Source organism: Stegostoma tigrinum, chromosome 26 (assembly GCF_030684315.1).
Source record: "Stegostoma tigrinum isolate sSteTig4 chromosome 26, sSteTig4.hap1, whole genome shotgun sequence".
Taxonomy (NCBI): domain Eukaryota; kingdom Metazoa; phylum Chordata; class Chondrichthyes; order Orectolobiformes; family Stegostomatidae; genus Stegostoma; species Stegostoma tigrinum.
The window spans coordinates 14,296,837-14,319,500 of NC_081379.1; the positions used below are offsets into that span (position 1 = coordinate 14,296,837).

The 22,664-nt window shown below is 43.4% G+C and overlaps 1 protein-coding gene across 1 annotated transcript; it reads right to left on the reverse strand.

The window, feature by feature from the left end:
• Positions 1 to 21,192: 21,192 nt before the first annotated feature.
• Positions 21,193 to 22,336, reverse strand: aplnra (apelin receptor a). The gene has a single exon (XM_048556336.2). The coding sequence runs from the start codon at positions 22,286 to 22,288 to the stop codon at positions 21,197 to 21,199; it is 1,092 nt and encodes a 363-aa protein (XP_048412293.1). The 5' UTR covers positions 22,289 to 22,336; the 3' UTR covers positions 21,193 to 21,196.
• Positions 22,337 to 22,664: the final 328 nt, after the last annotated feature.

Sequence of the window (22,664 nt, forward strand, 5' to 3'; positions counted from 1 at the left end):
CTCCAAAGTCTGCAACAGCTCCTCACACAGATCTCTTCATTCCAGGATAATCCTTGTAAATCTCTCCAAGACTCTCTCCAAGGCCACAACATCGTTCCTTAGAATCAGAGTCCAAAACTGCTAGCAATGTTCCAAATGAGATCTGACCACAGCCTTATGCAGCTTCAGCAGTACATCCCTGGTCTTGTAGTTAAGCCCTCTTGATATGGTCTTACATTAGTAATGGAGGATCTCAGATTGGAAGAATATTGTGCAAATATGGTTGGAATAGCAAAGGGTGGCAGGCATTGGGTAATTTATAGGCCATCAAATAATAATGACAATGTGGGGTCTGGTGCAAATCAGGAGACAAAAGAAGCTTGCAACACAGTAATCATTGGCGATTTCAGACTGCATTTGGGTTGGGCAAACCAAATAAGCACTAAAGCTATGGAGGACAAGTTCCTGAAGCGTTTTAGGGGTCATTTCCTAGAGTAGCGTGTCAAAGAGTTAACTAGAGGACAGGCTACTATGGATCTAATATTATGTAATGAAAAAGGACTAATTAATAACCTTGCTGAGAAAGAACCTTTAGGGACAATTGAAAATATGATAAAATTTTACATTTTGTAGAAAGCTCACCCTGAAGCAAGAGTATTACATTTGAATAAGGGAAATTATGAACACAAGGCACAAGTTGGCTGACTGGATTGGGAAAATACATTAAAAGGCATGATTATATATGTTATTTAACAAAACATGGCATAACTTATAGCAGTCATATATTCCCTCAAGGTGAAAAGAAAACAAAAAATGGCCAGTCAATCGTGGCTAATAAAGGAAGCTAAGGATTATGGAAGATCAAAAGAGAAATATTATACAGTGGCCAGAAGTAGTAATAAATCTGAGAATTGGAAAGTTTTAGAATTTAGTACATTTCAAAACTTATTTTAAAATTCAAAGTGTGGCTTCAGATATTGTTCCCTTTCCCCTTTGCTCCATGCTCAAAGTAAGCTTGCACTAACAGTACTGGCCCCAATTACTTTTTAAGGAAATGTTTATTCTTTCAGGGATAGCTTCTGATAGGAGCACGTTCAAACTGTTTGATAAAAATCTAGTTGAACAAGTCGACATTGTGTGTAACCCCCTTCTGAAGCCAGAATAAATTAGTGAAGCAATTCCCAAAAACCTGTCTCCAAGGATACGCGGATCTCAGGAAATCTCTGACAGCTGGCTCAGTTTGGAATAAAAGTGTTTATCTGTGAACGGTGAAGCTAGCTTTTTTTTCAAATCTCATTCCATTCTGTTTGGATTCCAGTCTTCTTCCTGAGGACGAAGAGGAAGGTGGCCTGGAGCCGAGTCCTGGGCACACAGAGAACCCAACACACACACACACACACACACACACACACACAGACCCCTTTTTATTGGGAGAAATCAACAACAAGCCAGAGTAATGCTGGAGAAAGGAAACCATTTGTCAACACATACAAGATGCCCTGCTTTTTTTTGAAGAAGTTAGCGCATTTCTAAATAAACTTCGCTCAACTTTTGTCTGTGATTATTCTCACTTAAATGAGTCTGAGGTAAAATGTGAAAGGGCTGCTTAAGGCGTGTGACTATGAATGAAGCCAAATAAAGACCTTATTTGTGCTAAATTGAAGCTCTACTGATTATACAGGACATTGCTGGAACAGCCTCACACACTTCCCTAAACAAATAATTTTAAATAATTTATAAAAGCACCTTTGAGCCTGAGTACAGGCGTTACTACTCAAATTTGCTAATTACACAACTCCCTGCACTAAGAGTTATTGGAACTGACTGAAAACAGAGTTACAACTCCTTCCCTACCTACACTATTGGCACACATTCGTCTGCTTCTTGTTACAAAAATAGTTTTATTCTCAGGTTCCTAAACAAATATGTTAAACATTTTTATTCAAATATCTGTTTCCCAAGTGAATCATTTTTCTATTTCCTTTGAAAATTTGTGTTATTCTTAATTCCATCCAAAAATGAGCAAAATGGATGAAAGCCATTCTCTAATGTCTCAGGGCAATGCCCTGACCAGAGTCAATCTACCTTGTTTAAAATGTAAGCAAAGCTTGGCAGTTGACTGTCAATCACCACTAACAATTACCTCCTCCAAAGCAATGCATCTATCAGTTAGCACCCGCTTGCCAACCAATTAACATTTTCCTCTCCCTCTCATTCCAAAAGAAAGGGAAAACAACATTCATGAAGCATGTCATTCAAACTTCCCTAATGATTACAAGTTGAAAGCTTCCACAAAATGTCTTTTGTTCAGCAAAAACAACAATTAGAACTAGGCCATTCAAGAATTAAGTCAGGAAGTACATTATCACAAAAAGAGTGAAAATATGCATCTCATGCTCCCAATGGCTATTAATATGAAAGATCATCAAGATTGAAGCCACAGCATTTTTGTCGGGTATGGTTGTCATGTGATATGAAACAAGCGGGAATAAATGGGGTGAGGTACTGATGAACCACAATCTGATTGAATGGCAAAACAAGATTAAGGGACTAATGACCAAAAGAATTCAACTGTTTCAGTTAGAAGTGCCTTGAAGTTGTAAGCAGGAAAAAGTCAGAGTCATAGAGTTGTACAGCATGGAAACAGACCCTTTGGTCCAACTTGTCCCTGCCGATCAGCCATCCTAAAGCAATCCAGTCCCATACGTCAACATTTGACCCATTTCCCCCTAAACCCTTCCTATTCATATATACACATGCAGGTACCTTTTAAATGTTGCAATTGTACCACTTCCTGTGGCATTTCATTCCATACATGCACTACCCATCTGTGTGAAAAATTGCCCCTTAGAGCCCTTTCAAATCTTACCCCTCTCACCCTAAACTTAGGCTTTCTAGCAGATGTACTATAGTTATGAGAAAAGGGCAAATGGCTAGGCCAGGGAGTGGGTGATAGAAATCAGGATGTGCAATCTAGGCTGCAATCAGCAGGATTGGAGTGGGGTCCTTTGGTAATTAAAGAAGAAGCCCTAATGTATGTGTGTACTGCGGGAATAATGTCTAATAGATTTGCCACAGGAAATTGGCACTGAAGCCACTGTCATCTTAAGTTGTAGAATTAAATGACGTATGCGACTAAAATTGCATATATATGGAATGAATACTTGTTGCTTTTCAGAGTACAGTCTTACACTGCCTCAGACTGGCTTGCCATATGTTTGAATAAGCAATTATAATCTGTACCCAAGTCTCCTGATGGTTTATAAAGTTGCACAACAATGATTTTGGCATATTTAGCAAGACCATTGTGTCCTGTCATCAGGGCAGTACTGTAAATGGCTATCTTTTAATTTACCATATATAGGTAGGGATATTAGTCTCACCTGAACCAACATGGGCAAGATACAAAGAATTTAAAGGAGGACACACAACAGGAGTTACCTGGTAAGGAGGTAGAACCACGCCGGTAAAACAGAAAGCGAAAGCCACACAAATAAGTCAGACCTTAAAAAGCCATTAAAGGCAACACTTCAGCCAAAGCTGCACAGATCCAGGAACTAAGATTGTTCGGGGAGACGAAAAGTCTAAAACAAAGAATAACGATGTTTTCAGGAAAGGAGATGGAAGCAAAGGACACTGGGCTTCATTACAGAGGATCACATGGCACCTAACAAGTTTCACTACAAAGCACCAAAAAAGAAATCAGGAAAGTTCAGAACAAAAGGCAAAACTTAGACCCCAAGGAAACAAGAAATGTGAATAGGCCAAAGAAAAAGAATAAGGACAGTGATTAATACTACTTTATACCTAGAAATACATAGGCGAGTACATGTCAGCATACAACAGTCTAAGGAAACACAAAAACGCCAGACTGTACTATCAGTGGTCACCACCAGACAACGGGGAGGAAATTAATTGGAGTTCAGGCTTTGAAGCAGCCATGTGCAAGAACCACCCATTCCCGTACGCCGACTCAGACCCCTGCTGCCATGTGAAACAAATGCAGCTCAATGACAGCAACAATTAAGAATACAAAGTATAAAAGGAAACACAGGGGTGGGGGAGTATACCATTGCAAGTGGATTTGGAACATGGAAAATATTTTACAGGGTGAGTCATTAATAAAGTTTAAGTCACTGGGAAGAAAACAGACGTTTCACATTCCCCACCATCTGCAGAACTCAGGGATGATTGAGCAACATGAACAGGACTTTAAAGAGCATTAGCTAAGGCCCGTCAAGAGACAGGACAGGGATTTACCTATCTACTCCCTAATGTTATTAGGGAAACACCCAGGAGAAAGCCTGGCTTAATTCCAAATGAATGAATGACAGGAAGGGTGATGGCATTCCCAGTCATACTGTCCCCTGGCTGTGAGGAAGTAGGACCTGAGGAAGAGGAAAATAGAGATGGCAAGAATTCAATGGCTTGTCAGACAGCTGCACGGACTGGGACAAGACGTGATGGATCAGGAGGTCGGATACTACATGGACAGGAACAGAACTGACTGAGGTACTTTGTGTAGAAGATAAGGTCACAGTATGGTTACACCAAAGAAGCCAGGATTCACACCAAAATGGATGGGATCTTATTAAATTACAATTATCAATGTGTGCCAGTTTGATCATGAAAGGAAGCGGTAATTGGAAACATTGGTCATGGCTGATTTTTGTTACCAATTCTGTTTCACAGAATTAACCATGACCAGTGATGGCTACAAGATCATTTGCTTATAACCCGCAGCATATTCTCATCACATTGATGATGGTGGGAGGCAACCGAAAGTTCAACTGGGATTCATTGAGAAACTGGAACTCACAGGGAAAAGGTGCCTCAATCCGATCACCCGTGGCACCCTCCCTTGGTGAAGGATGGTAGAATTTTAACTATAATGGTCACCATTACCCGATACCTGGCATTCCAAACATCTCCTCAGTTGGCTGGCCTGAATGGTGTTTGGTTCAGACTCAAGCATTGTGTGCAGCTTTGGTAATGTAAGTGACAACACAGGTGGCTTGGTCTAAGGGTCAAAGGGCAGTCATTGGCTGCAGCCACTGTTCAGAGAATAGATTGACTCAGCATTATCAATGATGTTGCCGTAACATTTAAGGCACCTGTTGCAAGTTTGATTTAGCAGCTCTGGAGGCACACTGGAAGTGTCCCTACCACAGGACCCAAAGGCCCAGTTTTCAAGTTCCACTTGCTTGAGAGGTATCAAGTAATGTCTCTGAATAGGTTGATGAGAAAACATCATTAATTTGATTGATCTGGCAACAGTTTGTTTAAAAAAAAACAGTCCACTAACTTTAAGCTCTCAACTTAGTACAATTCTGAAAAAGGAACAAGGGATCCAGGATAGACAGCCCACTACAGACAATGGCCTGAGACGGGTAATTTAGAGTTTGACCACTGTACTATAGAGTGATGCATAGACCTTTATCAGATTGATTTGTGGGAGAAAAATCTCTTAGTCAATCAACCAGGAATGATATCTGCAGCACCTAAGGATACTTGAGCAGATGGTGGGAAAACTTCAGTCAAATTCATGAGGGTGAGGGGACCCTACACAAAGTGAATGTGCATTTGTTTAACTTTTCATTGCATAAGTAGCTTGGCCTGATTGGTCAGTATATAAAAAACAGATCTAGAATTTGTTATACATTATGTATTAATCAGCTCAGTTTTGGCAATCCCAGCAACACCAGAGTCAACACTCATTAAGGCACAATGTAAAATGTTGAAATATTTAGTGAAGGCTACTATATAAAGTATTTTAATATAAAATCAAACACAATAGACATACAAGATAACATGGTAAACTTTGGACAGATGCACTGTAAAACCTCATTGATAGTGTGTTCACATCAGATACATGACACACAAAAAGCAAAGCGCAGGTTTAATGCAACAGCCAGTTATACAATGGAAGGTATATAGGCTGCAGTGGAACAAAGCCACATTGCATGTCTGGGTACAGGGAGATATTTGATATTACTACATTACAAAGCAGATCATAAAATCATACAATCTTTGGTCTGTACTGACAAAAATACACTACTAACACTAGTTCCAGTTTTCCACACAAGACCTATTTACCTTGAATGGCGTGTGACACTTCAAATTGTTCATCAAGAGCTGTTTAAAGATTGAGACTTCCTGCCTCAACTACCTTCCCAGGAAATCTTTTCCAATCTGCCACCACCCATATGGAAGCAGTGGTTCAGTGCTTAGCACTGCTACCTCACAGCACCAGAGACCCAAGTTTGATTCCACCTGTGGCTGTCTGTTCTATGATCCTCTGGGAGAAAAGTGTTTTCCTCAAAACTCTTATAAAACCTTTCACTCTATATCATGCTCCCTTCCTATTGACCCTTTAACTAAGGGGGGCAGCTGCTTTCTATTCACTCTGGCTATGCCCTCAATCTTATGCACCTCTATCAGGTCCCCCTCAATCTTCTCTGCTCCAAAGAAAATAGCTTTAGCTTATCCAGCCTCTCTTCATAGCCAAATTATTCCATGCCAGGCAACAGCCTGGTGAATCTTCTCTGCATCCCTTCCAGGGTAATCACAACCTTCCTATTGTGTCGTGACCAGAACTGCACAAAGTACTCTGTGGCCTAATCAGTCCTGAAAAGTTCCAATATTAGCTCCCAGCTCTAATGATTATGCATCAACTAATAAATTCAAGTGTCCCATATGCCTTCTTAACTACCCTATTAACATGTCCTGCCATCTTCAAGCATTGTAGACAACAGACCAAAGATCCCTAAGTTCCTATGAACTTCTTAGGTGCCCTGCCATTCATTGTGGACTTCCTTGTCTTGTTCCTTCACATTTACTTCACTTCACTTCACATTTAAATGTTAAATTCCATCTGCCACTGATTCTACATCTGACCAATCAATTTATATCTTCCTGTAACCCAAGGCCTTCCACCTCACAGGCAACCACCAGCTAATCTTTGTGTCATCTGCAAACTTACCATCCAGTATACATGAGATAACAAAGTGTGGAGCTGCATGAACACAGCAGGCCAAGCAGCATCTTAGGAGCTTTTGTCCTTGGCCTGCTGTGTTCATCCAGCTCCACACTTTGTTATCTCAGATTCTCCAGCATCTGCAGTTCCTATTATCTCTGATACAGTATACAAGAAACTGGCTACATTGAAGTTATGTGTTTAAATCAAGAGGCACTGAAACTCAATTGGGCATCAAAAAAATTCACATCTTTCTTTTTATTCATTTCTGCACGATAACTACATAGTGGGAGATGTAAAGTTTCTCTGACAGATAGCCAACTTGGAAAAACAATGAGCAGTCTCAAGAATATACAAATAGACCCAAATGAACAGTAGTCTTTGAACAAAGCTGAAAAAGCAACATGGAATAACAACAAGGATACTGAAAACTCTTATCGCTCTTTTTCCAGTGACCTCAGAAACCACTGCTAGCAAAAAAGCCAACATGCACTCACTGACAACTCCAGTTTATCTGTAAGCTTCATCATGCTTATGGAAAGAGCACAACAGCTACAGGAAGCCAGGTTTCATTCTGGCAACTCAGGGACCCTAAAGTCATTAGCAACACCTTGTACATTCTTGAATGTATACACATCTACCAGATCCCAGTAGCTTTTTGTGTTTATTATTCCCTGTGTAGTGTTTATTGGCACATTTTCTTATTTTTCTTGGTTTAAGAAGATTCCACTCCCTTTCACTCAATAAACTCAAAGTGGGCCTCTTTTATTTTAGATCTGGTTTGCCAAGTTTAATTGAAGTGTGATAGCTGCATGTTAACAAGGAAAACCTGCTGTAACCAACTGAGTGGGGACATGAGAGGGGAGCCAGTCATCCTTTCTCACAGCATCATAACGTTTTTTGGTTTTCAGGGCTCCTTTTCCATTCTCCCTAATACCTTTATTGGGTAATGCAGCCACATATTCACCAGTGCATGTGCTTTCTTTTTTCAGTATGTTCTTTAGATAGACAAGATAACACAGAAAGACTTGAGTACCTATAAAAACAATAATTAATCGAAAAAAAACTTTTATTTAGCAACACACAGCTTGTGTAATAGTGATTCCAATAAGTTCATAACAAAGAAAACATGCGAAAAACAAAAATTTTAATTGAAGTGGAAGTTTCCATTCTAACCAACAGCAATAAATACGCATAAAGCCTTTCTTTTGATTGTCTATTACCATCAAGAGATCAGTGTGTTGTGTAACATCACCAAAGTGACCTCAGCATTTCAAATTTCAGCTTTTCTGTGCAATTACTACATCCAAAACAGGATGAAGTCCATGCAGTAGCAACAACAGATCACGATCTTGTAAGATTATGAATATCACACTTCAGTAAAAGGAAGCAAGATGTGAGCCAATGTTGTCCTGCCAACTATAAGGTATTTGCTCATTGCTGAAATGCAATTCCCAATTTACAATGGTCAAGAAACTAAGATCACATTCATTTAAAACTGCATCTATTTGATGCAATGAAATGGATGCTGGGCAGATAGAAAACAGTTTCAGTAAGTTAGCAAAAGATCTGCATGGCCTTCTTCTCATTGCCTCCTCAGCTCCTATTAGCACGAGATTTAAATATGATCACCTTCTGAGTTAGCTGTAACTCCTTCATTTTCTACTCCTGGCCTCTGTCTCAGCTCCCATCAGCACCACACCAAGAGTGACTGGGTGGTTGCTCCATTCCTCCCACCACACCCAGGCCCAGTGAAACTGGTAATTAGTGAACTCAACTCCTCATCATGGTTACACCTCCAAACATCTTCCATGTGAGCTGCTGCAGCTCCTCCAATCACAGGCCTCCTTCTCTCCCACTTTTGTTTCTCCTCCAGTGAGAGCATCTGTCCCTAAGGAGTTTCTGATTGGACAAAAAAATGCAGCCTGTATGTGAGTAATGACACCTGTGACTGGATAGGTGACTCCCCACTCATCCAATTAATTCATGGATAATGGGAACTGCAGATGCTGGAGATTCCAAGATAATAAAATGTGAGGCTGGATGAACACAGCAAGCCAAGCAGCATCTCAGGAGCACAAAAGCTGACGTTTCGGGCCTAGACCCTTCATCAGAGCCCTGATGAAGGGTCTAGGCCCGAAACGTCAGCTTTTGTGCTCCTGAGATGCTGCTTGGCCTGCTGTGTTCATCCAGCCTCACATTTTATTATCTACCAATTAATTCATGTGTTGTTTTCCTGCTTCCTGTGCGTTCAGATTTTGGGAGCTCTGTTTGAGGAGCAATGATGTACAGACTAAGGATTGGGGAGATGATTAGCATGGGTGCCTTTTTCTGTATTCACTTGTTGAATGTGGATGTGTTTGGTGCCCTTGAACTGAGGGTCTCGCTCAGCCATTTCTGAGGGTTAACCACATATTGCCATAGGTCTGGAATTGCATGTAGGCCAGATTAGGCGAGGACAGCAGATGTTCTTTCCTAAAAGACATTAATGAGCCAGGTAGATTTTTCTGACAATTGGCTGGTTTCAGGGTCATCATTAGATTCTTAATTCTAGATTACTGTTTCTTTTAATTGAATTCAAGTTCCACTATTGCTGTGAGGGGATTTGAACCTGTCCCCAGAACATTTGCTGAGTTTCTGGATTTGAAGTCCAGCAAAAATACCATTAGACCATTGCCTCCCTTAAATTGAAGAGGTGTTTGGGAATATGGAATATGGGGAGTGTAAATGTCCTCCATTTTAGTGGGCTGCATTTAACAAACTTATTTGCGTGTAATATCTGATTTAGTTTTGGGCCTTGGCAAGTTGCTATGGCATTGAAGGGAATGCTGAGTATCTTTAAATGTTTGGCACATGTAGTACATGGAGTTGAAATTATATGCCTCATGTGTTCAGGTAATGTCATGCAGTGAACAAATAAGGAAAAATGTGGAACTTTATGGCTTCAAAGGGTTAGAGCTACTAATGGCAATCCATGCTTAGAGCACTCTGCTGTCAGAAGGAAGTATATGGTGTTTTGTCCATATTTAACATTTCATGAGCACACTTTGAAGGGTTTAAAATGCCAATCCTCTCCTTTTAGCAGTTCAGTGGACAATTGTACTTAATCATATAGACTTTCATGTTTGTTCTATGCCAACCTCCTTCCTTGAGATTTTTTTTTGGTTTTCAAACCCTCCTCTCTGGGAGTCCCTGTCTTGAGTGTATCCATTACCTTACTAGGGCAAGTTTTCAATAAACAGAACAGTGTTTAATAATTGTAACTACTGAAATTATTTTACAACACCATATAATTGGGAAGGGGTGTTTAGGAATGAGGGATAATTAGAATGCAGGGGCAATTGGTAGCAAGAAACCATTGGGAAAGGAGATAATTGGAAACTGGAAAGAAACGCACTGTTGGGTCCAACTCATCCCCACTGACTAGACGTATTTCATCCCATTTGCCAGCATTTGGCCCATGACCTCGACCCTTCCTATTTATATGTCCATTCAGATGCTTTTTAAATGTTGTAAATGTATTCACCTCTACCACTTCGTTTGGCAGTTTGTTGTATAAGTTACTCCTCAGGGATTAAGGGAACTGCAGATGCTGGAGAATCCAAGATAATAAAATGTGAGGCTGGATGAACACAGCAGGCCAAGCAGCATCTCAGGAGCACAAAAGCTGATGTTTTGGGCCGAGCCCCTTCATCAGAAAAAAAAACTCTTCTCTTTCTTCTGATGAAGGGTCTCGGCCCGAAACGTCAGCTTTTGTGCTCCTAAGATGCTACTTGGCCTGCTGTGTTCACTCAGCCCCACACTTTGTTATCTTAGTTACTCCTCAGGTCTTTTTCTAAATCTTACCGCCACCCATGTCCTCTAGTTCTGGATTTCCTCTACCCTAGGGGAAAAGACCTTGGCTATTCACCCTATCCATACCCCTCATAATGTTATAAACCTCCAAGTCTTTGATACCCAAAGGGAAAAAGCCCCACCCTATTCAGCTCTCCCTGTAACTCAAATACTTCAGTTCTGGCAACATCCTTCTAAATTTTTTCTGTAACTTCTCAAGTTTTGCAACATCCTTCCTGAAGAAGGATGATTATGATTGCTATTTCTTAAATGCTCTCAGTTCTGACATTCTCCACTTGGCCTGCCTCATTTCCTAGGACCAGATTTAACACAGCCCCTACCCTCGTAGGACTGGATATTTGTTGTTCCAGAACACTCTCCTGCACACATTACAAGAATGTCTTACACCCTACCTTTCTCCCCATCTACCCTAGGGTACTAGAAATTGTCCTGTAGATTTCCATAATCTGCCTGCAAATACTCTTTTCTACTTCTTTTCTACTGTTTGGAGGCCCATAATAAATACCCAACAAGGTCATTACTTCCTTCCTGTTTCTCACCTCCAACTAAATAGATTCTAATTCAGGAACTGTATCTTGTTCAAGAGCAATCTTTGACCAAGGCTGAGACACCACCACCTCTTTTACCCTCCCTGTTTCTACTAAAAGCCTAATATCCAGCCCTGTTCTGCCAACGCTACTATGTCGTGGACCCAGAGCACTTCCTGCTTCCAGTTCTCCAATTTTGACTGCTATAGTGTTGCTGCCTAGTTTTGAGTCCCTGTTCCTGATGCAATGTTAGCTTCCCTGACATATCAGACATGTTGATCACATCATCTGCTGTAAACAATAATGCAACGTAACTCTTCAAGTCTGCCATTTCCTTATTTTCAGTAGAACAGGGAAAAACTGTTCCAACTCAAAGGACCAAGAATGAGAAGCAATAATTTGAAGTGATTTGCAGTAGAAGTAAACATGACGTATGTGAGGGGTCAGGGGAAGGCTTTTCTGCACAAGTTGCTTGTGTGTGGAAGGCAATGCCCGCAACTATATTGGAAGCAGATTCAAATGTGGCATTCAGAAGGGTATTAGATGATTAATTAAAGAGAAACCAGAGTATGGAGAAAATGTAGAAAATGAATCTCAGGCATGCTGCACATTTGCAGAGCTGGTACAGACACGGTGAGCTGAATGGTCTTGTTGTGCGCGATAACACTTCAGTGATTCTGCATTAGCTAAAGAAAGCTTTTAGTCGTTCCTAGTGGTCCCCTTTCATTATGTTTTGATCCTCCTGGCTCACGTGGAAACTGAAAAAAAATTAACGAAATATGTAAAATGACTTTCTCACCCAGAACTTGGATCCTAATAGATACGAGTTGGGGAAGAGACCATTACCCCTCTACTCAGAGAGCCAGGGCATTGGAGAGTGGGCCCCAATTTTTCACTCAGAGAGTGATAAGCCTGTGAAATTCGCTACCACTGAAAACATTTGAGGCCAAAACATTGTATGATGTTAAGAAGAAGTTGGATATAGCATTGGGGCTAAAGGGATCAAGGATATGGGGGAAAGCAGGAGCAGGCTATCGAGTTGGATGATCAGCAATTATCAGAATGAATGGCAGAACAGTCTCAAAGGACGAAATGCCTGACTCCTCCTGTTTTCTATGATTCCAAAATTGGACCATGATTAAAGAAGATTCTGCTACTTGCTCAGATCTTGATGAGAAGGCTGTGTAGAATCTCAGAATTATTGCATTTTTGAATTATTAAATTATTTTAACCCAGTAACTATAAAACTACGATAACAAGCTGTAGAGCTGGATAAACACAGCAGGCCAAGCAGCATCAGAGGAGCAGGAAGGCTGACGTTTCGGGCCGTCAGCTTTCCTGCTCCTCTGATGCTGCTTGGCCTGCTGTGTTCATCCAGCTCTACAGCTTGTTATCGTAGTTTTATAGTTACTGGGTTAAAATAATTTAATAATTCAAAAATGCAATAATTCTGAGATTCTCCAGCATCTGCAGTTCCTACTATCTCTGAAACAGCTATAAAACCATGTATCGAAGTCAGTGTTATAACTTATGGAGGAATTTGGTAATGGTGCACATAAGCATCTTCTGATGCCTTGTGGTGGATACAGGTCGCAAGTTTGGGAGTTGCTGACAAGGAAAATATGACAATTACTGCAGTGCATCCTGAGGAGAGTATGCTGTCTCCCAAGCATGTCGGTGGTGAAGAGAGTGGATATTTGAGCTGACGAGATTCTGATTAAGACAACTGCTTTGTCTGGCATGGTGTTGAAATTTATGAACATTATTTTAGGTTCTTGAGTAGATTTGTAGCTCGGGTTGTGGATGTTGTAGTTGGTTTGTTCACCCAGCTGGTTTGTTAGTTCGCAGACGTTTCATTACCCTGCTGGGTATTTCCGTCGGTGAAGCCTCCAATGAAGCGCTGTGTGTCTTCCCGCCTGGTATTTAAACTCTGGGTTCTGTTGGATTTGATTACCTCATTTCCGGTTTTCCTTCGCAGCGGTCCAGCTCGATATATTTGTTGATGGCGTTCTTGGTGGAGAACCAGGCCTGCCTCTAGGAATTCCCATGCTTGTCACTGTTTGGCGTGCGCTAGGATTCCTGGTGTTGCCCCAATCGAACTGGTTGTTCTCCTTTTCTGTGTGAATGGACACAAGTGAGTATTGGTCATTTTTTTTGTTGTTAGTTGATGCTCATGTACTCTTGGGGCTAATTTTCTTCCTGTCTGTCCAATGTAAAGTTTGTCGCAGTCTTTGCGTGGAATTTTGTACATTACATTGGCTCTGTCCGTAATGGGTAAGGGGTCTTTGGTTCGAGTTAGTGGTTGACGTGAGCTTGTGTGCTACTCTGATGCCCAATGGTCGTGGGAGCCTTGTGATCAGTTCAGATATGTTCACGATGTATGGTAGTGTGGTAAGTGTGTTAGGGCGTGCAGTATCTTCCTGCTGTTGTTCATGTGATAAGCATAGTTGGATCGGGTATCTGTTGTCCTTAAATACTTGGTGGAGATACCCTTCTTTTTGGCATAGTTTCCAGGTTGCTACAGTGTGTTGTCACTCATTTATAAAGCGTTTTCACACAACTTTCTTTGTGTGTGTTCGGCTTGTTACTTTTGGAATTCAGTGCTTGGTCAGTGTGTGTGGCTTTTCTGTGTACTTCGTCAGGAATTCCCCGTTGACCACAAGACTCCGACCACCACTGGGCATCAGAGTAGCACACAAACCCACATAAACCCTATGCCAACTGCTAACTCGAACCAAAGACCCTTTACCCAGTATTATGTTGGTAATATACTTGCTAAGACTGCGACAAACATTACATTGGACAGACAGGAAGAAAATTGGCCCCAAGAGTACATGAGCACCAACTAACAACAAAACGACACAACCAATCCTCGCTGATCTTCATTCACATGGATAAGGAGAACCATCAGTTCAATTGGGAAAACATCAGGAAGCCTAGGACAGGCCAAACAGAGACAAGCATGGGAATTCCTAGAGGCCTGGTTCTCCACCAAGAACACCATCAACAAATACATGAACTGGACCCTATATATAAACCTCTGTGAAGGAAAACTAGAAATGAGGTAATCAAATCCAACGGAACCCAGAGTTTAAATACCAGGCGGGAAGACACAACAGCACCACCTCCTCCAGGACTTCCAAATCCCTGGCCCCCAACACCTCATTTTCACCATGGAAGTCCAGTCCCTATACACCTGTATTCCGCATGCAGATGGCCTCAAGGCCCTCCGCTTCTTCCTGTCCCGCAGGCCCGACCAGTCCCCCTCCACCGACACCCTCATCCACCTAGACGAACTCGTCCTCACCCTCAACAACTTCTCTTTCGATTCCTCCCACTTCCTACAGACAAACGGGGTGGCCATGGGCACCCACATGGGCCCCAGCTATGCCTGCCTCTTTGTAGGTTACGTGGAACAGTCCCTCTTCCGCACCTACACAGGCCCCAAACCCCACCTCTTCCTCCGTTACATTGATGACTGTATCGGCGCCGCCTCTTGCTCCCCAGAGGAGCTCAAACAGTTCATCCACTTCACCAACACCTTCTACCCCAACCTCACGTTCACCTGGGCCATCTCCAGCACATCCCTCACCTTCCTGGACCTCTCAGTCTCCATCTCAGGCAACCAGCTTGTAACTGATGTCCATTTCAAGCCCACCGACTCCCACAGCTACCTAGAATACACCTCCTCCCACCTACCCTCCTGCAAAAATTCCATCCCCTATTCCCAATTCCTCCGCCTCCACCGCATCTGCTCCCACGATGAGGCATTCCACTCCCCCACATCCCAGATGTCCAAGTTCTTCAAGGACCGCAACTTTCCCCCCACAGTGATCGAGAACGCCCTTGACTGCGTCTCCCGTATTTCCCACAACACATCCCTCACACCCCGCCCCCACCACAACCGCCCAAAGAGGATCCCCCTCGTTCTCACACACCACCCCACCAACCTCCGGATACAACGCATCATCCTCCGACACTTCCGCCATCTACAATCTGACCCCACCACCCAAGACATTTTTCCATCCCCACCCCTGTCTGCTTTCCGGAGAGACCACTCTCTCCGTGACTCCCTTGTTCGCTCCACACTGCCCTCCAACCCCACCACACCCGGCACCTTCCCCTGCAACTGCAGGAAATGCTACACTTGCCCCCACACCTCCTCCCTCACCCCTATCCCAGGCCCCAAGATGACTTTCCACATTAAGCAGAGGTTCACCTGCACATCTGCCAATGTGGTATACTGCATCCACTGTACCCAGTGCGGCTCCCTCCACATTGGGGAAACCAAGCGGAGGCTTGGGGACCGCTTTGCAGAACACCTCCGCTCGGTTCGCAATAAACAACTGCACCTCCCAGTCGCAAACCATTTTCACTCCCCTCCAATTCTTTAGATGACATGTCCACCATGGTCCTCTTCAGTGCCACAATGATGCCACCCAAAGGTTGCAGGAACAGCAACTCATATTCTGCTTGGGAACCCTGCAGCCCAATGGTATCAATGTGGACTTCACCAGCTTCAAAATCTCCCCTTCCCCCACCGCATCCCAAAACCAGCCCAGTTCGTCCCCTCCCCCCACTGCACCACACAACCAGCCCAGCTCTTCCCCTCCACCCACTGCATCCCAAAACCAGTCCAACCTGTCTCTGCCTCCCTAACCTGTTCTTCCTCTCACCCATCCCTTCCTCCCACCCCAAGCCGCACCTCCATCTCTTACCTACTAACCTCATCCCACCTCCTTGACCTGTCCGTCTTCCCTGGACTGACCTATCCCCTCCCTACCTCCCCACCTATACTCTCTCCACCTATCTTCTTTTCTCTCCATCTTTGGTCCACCACACCCCTCTCCCTATTTATTCCAGAACCCTCACCCCATCCCCCTCTCTGATGAAGGGTCTAGGCCCGAAACGTCAGCTTTTGTGCTCCTGAGATGCTGCTGGGCCTGCTGTGTTCATCCAGCCTCACACTTTGTTATGTTTCTGTCGATGATAGTTGTTCCCCCTTCACCTCTGAAATTCAGTTTTAGTGTCAATGTTATCATGGCAGGCCCAAAACTGAGTACTGATGAGCATGTTAGTGGTATTTATTGCTGATTGTGTCCATCATTTACTAATTACTGAGAATAGGCTAGTGGTGTGATAAGAGTTGGAACGGGTGGCATTGCAGCTCAGTGATTAGCACTGCTGCCTCACAGCACGAGGGGCCTGGGTTTGATACCCCCTCAGATGGCTGTCTGTGTGGAGTTTGCATGTTCTCACTGGGTCTGCATGGGTTTCCTCCAGGTGCTCTGGATTCCTCCCACAGTCCAAAGATGTGTAGGCGAGGTGAATTGAACATTCTAAATTGCCCATTGTGTTCAGGGATATGGAGATTAGGTGGTTTTGCGGGATGGGTCCAGGTGGGATCTCTGAGGCTCAGTGTGGACTTGTTGGGCTGAAGGGCCTGTTTCCACACCGTAGGGAGTCTATGGAATTGCCCTGCTTTTAACAGGCAAGAGGCACACCTGAAAAATGTTCTGTGTTGTTAGGTAGATCACAGAATTCTAAATTGACTGGAACAGTTTAGTTAGAAACACAGCTTTTGCACTCAGGTCTTCATCACTTCAACTCGGGCATAGTGAGCTGGTACCCTCTGGGTGTAACAAATTCAGCTATTTCTTTGGTGGAACGAAATGAATTGGCAGAAAATAGTATCCATGATGTTGGAGAACCTTAAGAGTTATCAGGGAAGGATTGTCAACTCTGCATAATGACTGAAGATGGTTATTTCATCATCTTTGTCTTTTGAACCTATGTGCTTGCCTCCACTGTTATTGAGAGTAGATACCTTGGAGTATCGTCCTCCTCCACCGCTATCCATGATTCATTTTGGAAAAATTAGAGCTTTGACTTTGGTCATGGGATCATTTTTAATTCAGACTATAGCATACTACTCGTCAAGCTTGGACACAGTCCAAATGCACATCCACCAGCATGACACCTGCTTTTGGGGTCTGGGTAGTGCTCTTAACATGTTCTTTTACATTTCTCATTAAACCACGTTTGGTAAATGTCGTAAGTGCATGAAAACAAAAGTGGTCTGCAAGTTATTTTATAGCACCTTTAACGGGATGAAATATCTCCTTGTGCTTCTCTGGAATGTTCTTAAACAAGTATGACACAAGCCATATACAGGAGAAATAAGTGCATAACAGACAGAATGTGGAATTAAGTGAAAAGTGTGCAGGTTGAGGACCATGAAAGTACAAGGGATTTAAAGAGAAACAAGTCCTAGTGTAAGCCAGAGCTCTCTTCCCTCTGTATCATAAGATGTGGCTTTACACCCACTTCAGCATTTTGATCTTGTAATCCAGGCTTACACTTGTAATAACATTTTGAGGGGGCTCTGCAATGTCAGAAAGTCATTTTCTCGATGAAATGTCATACTATTTCCTGGTTTAAGGGCGACTGCTGCATTTGCTACCAAAATGGTAACACTTCAAAAGGACTTAATTTTTTTGAAGTGTGTTAAGTCATTCAAAGGTAGTGAAAGGTGCCCTGTCAATTTAAGCTATTTTCTTCATGGAAATACATAAGGCAACTTACATGAGGCAATAGACAAGAAGGTAAGAATTTGTAAAAAAAGTTCGGAAAACATCTGGTAACTGAGATAGTAGGAAGTGTACAGAAGGGAGCAATAGGCACTTTGAAGGAAAGCTTGAAATGCTGTGCATTGCAGACAAGGTATATGTTCAACAGATGGATAATGTGGGTGAATGAGTGAAGATTTGGGAGACAGATGCAGAATGAACATAGAGTCAGAGATTGTGTAAATGTGGATTTGAGATCAAATGGAGCTAGTTATAATGGAGCCTTTGCATTCTTGTTTTAATTAATTACAATCCCACTAAAAAAGCATAACCAAAACTATATTTCATGTCTTTACTGTCAAATTGGACACTTTTACAAAAAGGATTTCACCAGAAGCACATTCACATAGTACAACAGCACAAAAACAATTCAAACTGATACTGCAGTAATGATATAGGATGTCAAACTGATCCACAGTCAGACAGTGATACAGTATCTCAGAAACAATTCAAATAAAGCGTATAAATGTAATAAAAGGTAGTACAGTCACCTCAGTTAAGGCAAATAATATTTTACAATGTCCAGTGTCTAATTGGTGCTTACTGTAAATTAATGCACCAACTTATAAACAGTTTGCCTTCAACCTTTACACAATCCAATAATCTTCACAGTGCACTGATAATTGACCCAAAGATATTTCTATTATTCCCAACAGCAATACTAGAACATATCAGAAACAAATAGAAGCTCCAAAAGCATTCACAAAATGATAGGTTAACCTCTCAAAACAAGAGGAGGCCAAGAGAACTCCTTTAATATATTGTCAAAACATGTAGCAGTGTATTGACTATTCCAAATGAACAGTTAACAGTTCACTTCTTTTTGGTTAGCCGACGGTTTGACATGAACAGAAATTTACTGCAGTAGTTAAAACAGTCTCCAAACCAAGTTATTCACTTGTACATTGGTAAACTTTCTAATTGCCTGTTACGGAGAACACATTCTCTCCACCCGAGGTCCTGCTCTTTTACCTAAAACTAGGAAGATTCATGTGCAAATTGGCAATGGCTAACGCTGCTGGGAATGTATGAGAAATGTAGCGGGTTGGCTTATGACGACAACTGATCTTGTGAGCTGGTGCAATATGACCCTAGAAAGCTGTTTTGAGTTTCATGAGTTCATTGGTGAATGTGAATAAATTGTAAACAAATGAGTCTCTTTGTAACAAGTCAGCATATTTGATTACTGATCTTTATTCCACCTTCCCTTGTTTTGAAGGCAACAATGAAGGGTCTAGGCCCGAAACGTCAGCTTTTGTGCTCCTGAGATGCTGCTTGGGCTGCTGTGTTCATCCAGCCTCACATTTTGTTATCAAAGGAACTGGTCTCCTTGTCTGTAATGAAGTTGCTACCCTAAATATTAGGCAACCCTCTTTCCTATTCCACTAATCTTGCGTTTCTGTTTTCATTTCAGATCACTTGAAGAATCAGTGTACTGCAGACTCCCACGTACTCATGGAAAAGTTTTTTTTTGTTTAGATCTGGCATTCTGAAGGTACGAGGTGATGAAATCGGGTGGGTTGGGAGGCGAGGTTAAGGAACTCAATCACAGAAACATCCCTACACACGTCTGTTGGGGCTTATGATTTCCCAGTTAGGTTACACAAGACAGCGACAGCGTTTGCTCTGAAAGTGTGAGCAACCTGGCAGTTGTATTCAACACAATACACCTTTCTTCAGCATGTTATCCTTTCCAAACGCTGCACACTTTTGAAACAAAAATGTAAGTTGTTGGAAAAGCTCAGCAGGTCTGGCAGCATCTGAAGATAAATCAGAGTGAATGTTTCGGGTCCTGGCAGCCTTCCTCAGAACAGGCTGGCTGCACACTTTTGGACTGCAGAGCGTTTCTCCACATAATTCAGAATTTGATGTTAAAAATAGTACTTCGCGCTTTTTTTTTGAAAAAAGAAGCTTTAAACTTCACAATGTAATTGACTTTTCCGGTCATTCGGTGCCCCAAGCTGAATGAAACATTCACTTATCAGGAAACAGCGTCTTTGCCAACAGAGTGGAAACGGCTCTGTCGACTCAATAGATCATAAAAGGCGGGACTTGCAGCAAAGTTACCCGGACAATTAAGAGACATTTTTGTTCAGAAGAACGAAAGAAATATGCCTAACATGTTAACAAAAAAGGCTAATGCTGACCTACCATAGATACCAGATTCAAACCTGTTTGTTTTGGCTCGTTTAATATTTGAATTCCTGACTTGTCACAAAAAGAATCAAATAAACATACATTGAGGTTTATTGTTTTCACAGCAATTATACAACTGTATTTTTAAGTAGAAAGTTAGCAAAAAAGAAGCAGCAGGTTATGGTTCTAATATAAATTTCAGCTCTCCTATCCAGTGTTGCAGCGCAAGCTAGTACGACGCCAGAAGCATTAAATGTACAATACAATATTTGGTCCTTCAGTAAAACGAACAAGGGACCCACCAACTCCCTTCAGCGCTTGCCGGATCAATGCACTAAGTCTCCGTCCTAGTGTACTGACCTGGTGTAGAGCGCGATCTCGGATATGAACCGCCGACGCAGCTCTCTAGGAAAGCGGCAGCGTGTGCGGCTATAAAAAGGCGTCCAGTCACTTAGGGAGGGTGCACAGGCCGGCTACCTGTCCTGGGTTCAGTGAGAACAGACTGAGACCAGGGGCAGAGGAGAGAGGGAGAATAATAAGGGGAAACGTGTGGACAACGAGGCATTGAGAGAGAACGAGGAGGAAGACGTGTGTGAAAATAAGACAGTGCCCGGGAGAATGAAATCCGGGACAGAAGAAACCGGCTTCTGTCTCTGGATCGGAATCCCTTTCCTAATGTTGAAATCTGTATATAAAAAAGATTTCTTTTAAAAAAATAACAAAATGCCTTGAGCTTCAAGGCAGAAATCTCTCCCGGCGCTCGATTCCCCAGGGACCGACCCTGCGGTGCCGGTCCCCGACACAGAGCTGTCAATCCCGGACCGTGCGGTGCCAGTCAGGACCCAGCTGGAAAAGCTCAGCAGGGTCTGGCGGCATCTGTGAAGAAGAGAGAGAGAGAAAAAAAACTAATCAGGAGTTAACATTTCGGGTCCGGTGACCCTTCCTCAGATCGGAGAGTCTGTCTCAATGGCGTAAGGGCAGTTCAGGTTCATTGGCAGACAAGCGGGAGGGGATTTGGGGTTATTGGCGATCTCTGGCTCTCTCTGGGTCTCATTATCTCCCCCCCTCCCCCCCACACCCCAACCCCCAACCTTTTAGACTTTAGTAGCAGAGGAGGGTGCTTCGGATTTGGTGGGGTTGCTCATGCTGGAGGAGATGGATGTGATCGGGGTGTGCAGAGCTTTCTTTAGCCGGGAACAGCGCAGCACACAAAGGCACTCTGAGCGAAATCGCTGATCAAAGAACGCGTAGAGGAACGGGTTGAGGCAGCTGTTGATATAAGCGACACATGTAGCGTAAGGATGAGCCGAGATTAAGAATTCATCGACGGAGCACGGGATCTTGATGAGATCCAGCCAGATGATTGCATCGATGGTCTTAATGATGTGGAAAGGGAGCCAGCAAATGGCGAAGACCAGGACCAGGGCCGTGATGATCTTGAGGAGGCGCTTTTTCTTCTGTTCTTCCTTCTTGACGTTCTGGAAGTGCCTGGTGACCGTGTTGCCAATGGCGAAGTAGAAGCCGGACATCAGCAGGAAAGGCAGCAGGAAGCCCACGGTGCTGGCGAACAGGCTGAGACCCCCCACCCACAAATGCTCAGTGTTGGCATTCGCTACCAGAGAGTAGTCCATGGCACAGACGGTCTGGTTCTCTTTTTCCTGCGTCCGCCGCAGTATTAAAGCTGGAGAAGCCAGGACGCCCGACAGGGACCAGATAAGGACCAGCGAGAGGATGGTGGTCCTCTTGGAGCGCAGCTTGTTGCTAGACAGAGAGTGGACAATGGCCAGATAGCGGTCAAAGCTGAGGCAGGTCAGGCAGAAGACGCTGGCGTACATGTTGATCATCACCAGGTAACTGCTGAGTTTGCAGAGGAGCCAGCTGAAAGGCCAGTGATAGTCCAGGGCAGCGTAGACAGCCCACAGGGGTAAAGTGACCACAAAGGCCAGGTCGGCCAAGGCAAGGTTCCCGATGTAGGTGTCTGCAGATCTCCTCTTGGTGCGGGACTTCCACACTATGCAAATGACCACTCCATTCCCGGACAGCCCGAAGACGAAGACCAGCATGTAGAGAACAGGAACCACTGAGTTCGAGTGCTCCCAGTCAGCGTAGTCGCAGTCATTGTACTCAGAAAAGTTCATCAGCTCACTGTAGTTTCCCTCCGCGAACTGACTCATTAAGTTATCCATAGGGATCAGCTTCACAGAGTGGGAAAGTTCTAACTGTGGAGCGGAGTTTGCATGCGGGCTGTTATAGCGCACAGGTCCGCCTCTGAAGATAAGAGCCCCCAGGCCTAAACCAATCAGCAAGCTCTTAAAGGGACAGATCCAGTTACACACCGAGTCAGCAACACCATCCCTTAAAGACACAGTCGCCCCCCCCCCCCGCCCCCCCCGCCCCCCCGCCGCCCCCCAGCGTGTACCTCACCAATTTGCGTCCGCACATCCCCGGTGCCCGGGCACTTAATTCATCATGACTCAGGACGAAACTAACAAGCCAAAATGCTAAAGGTGTTTGTGTGTGAGAGAGAGAAAGTGGCGCTGAACCCGAATTGAGGTGCACTCT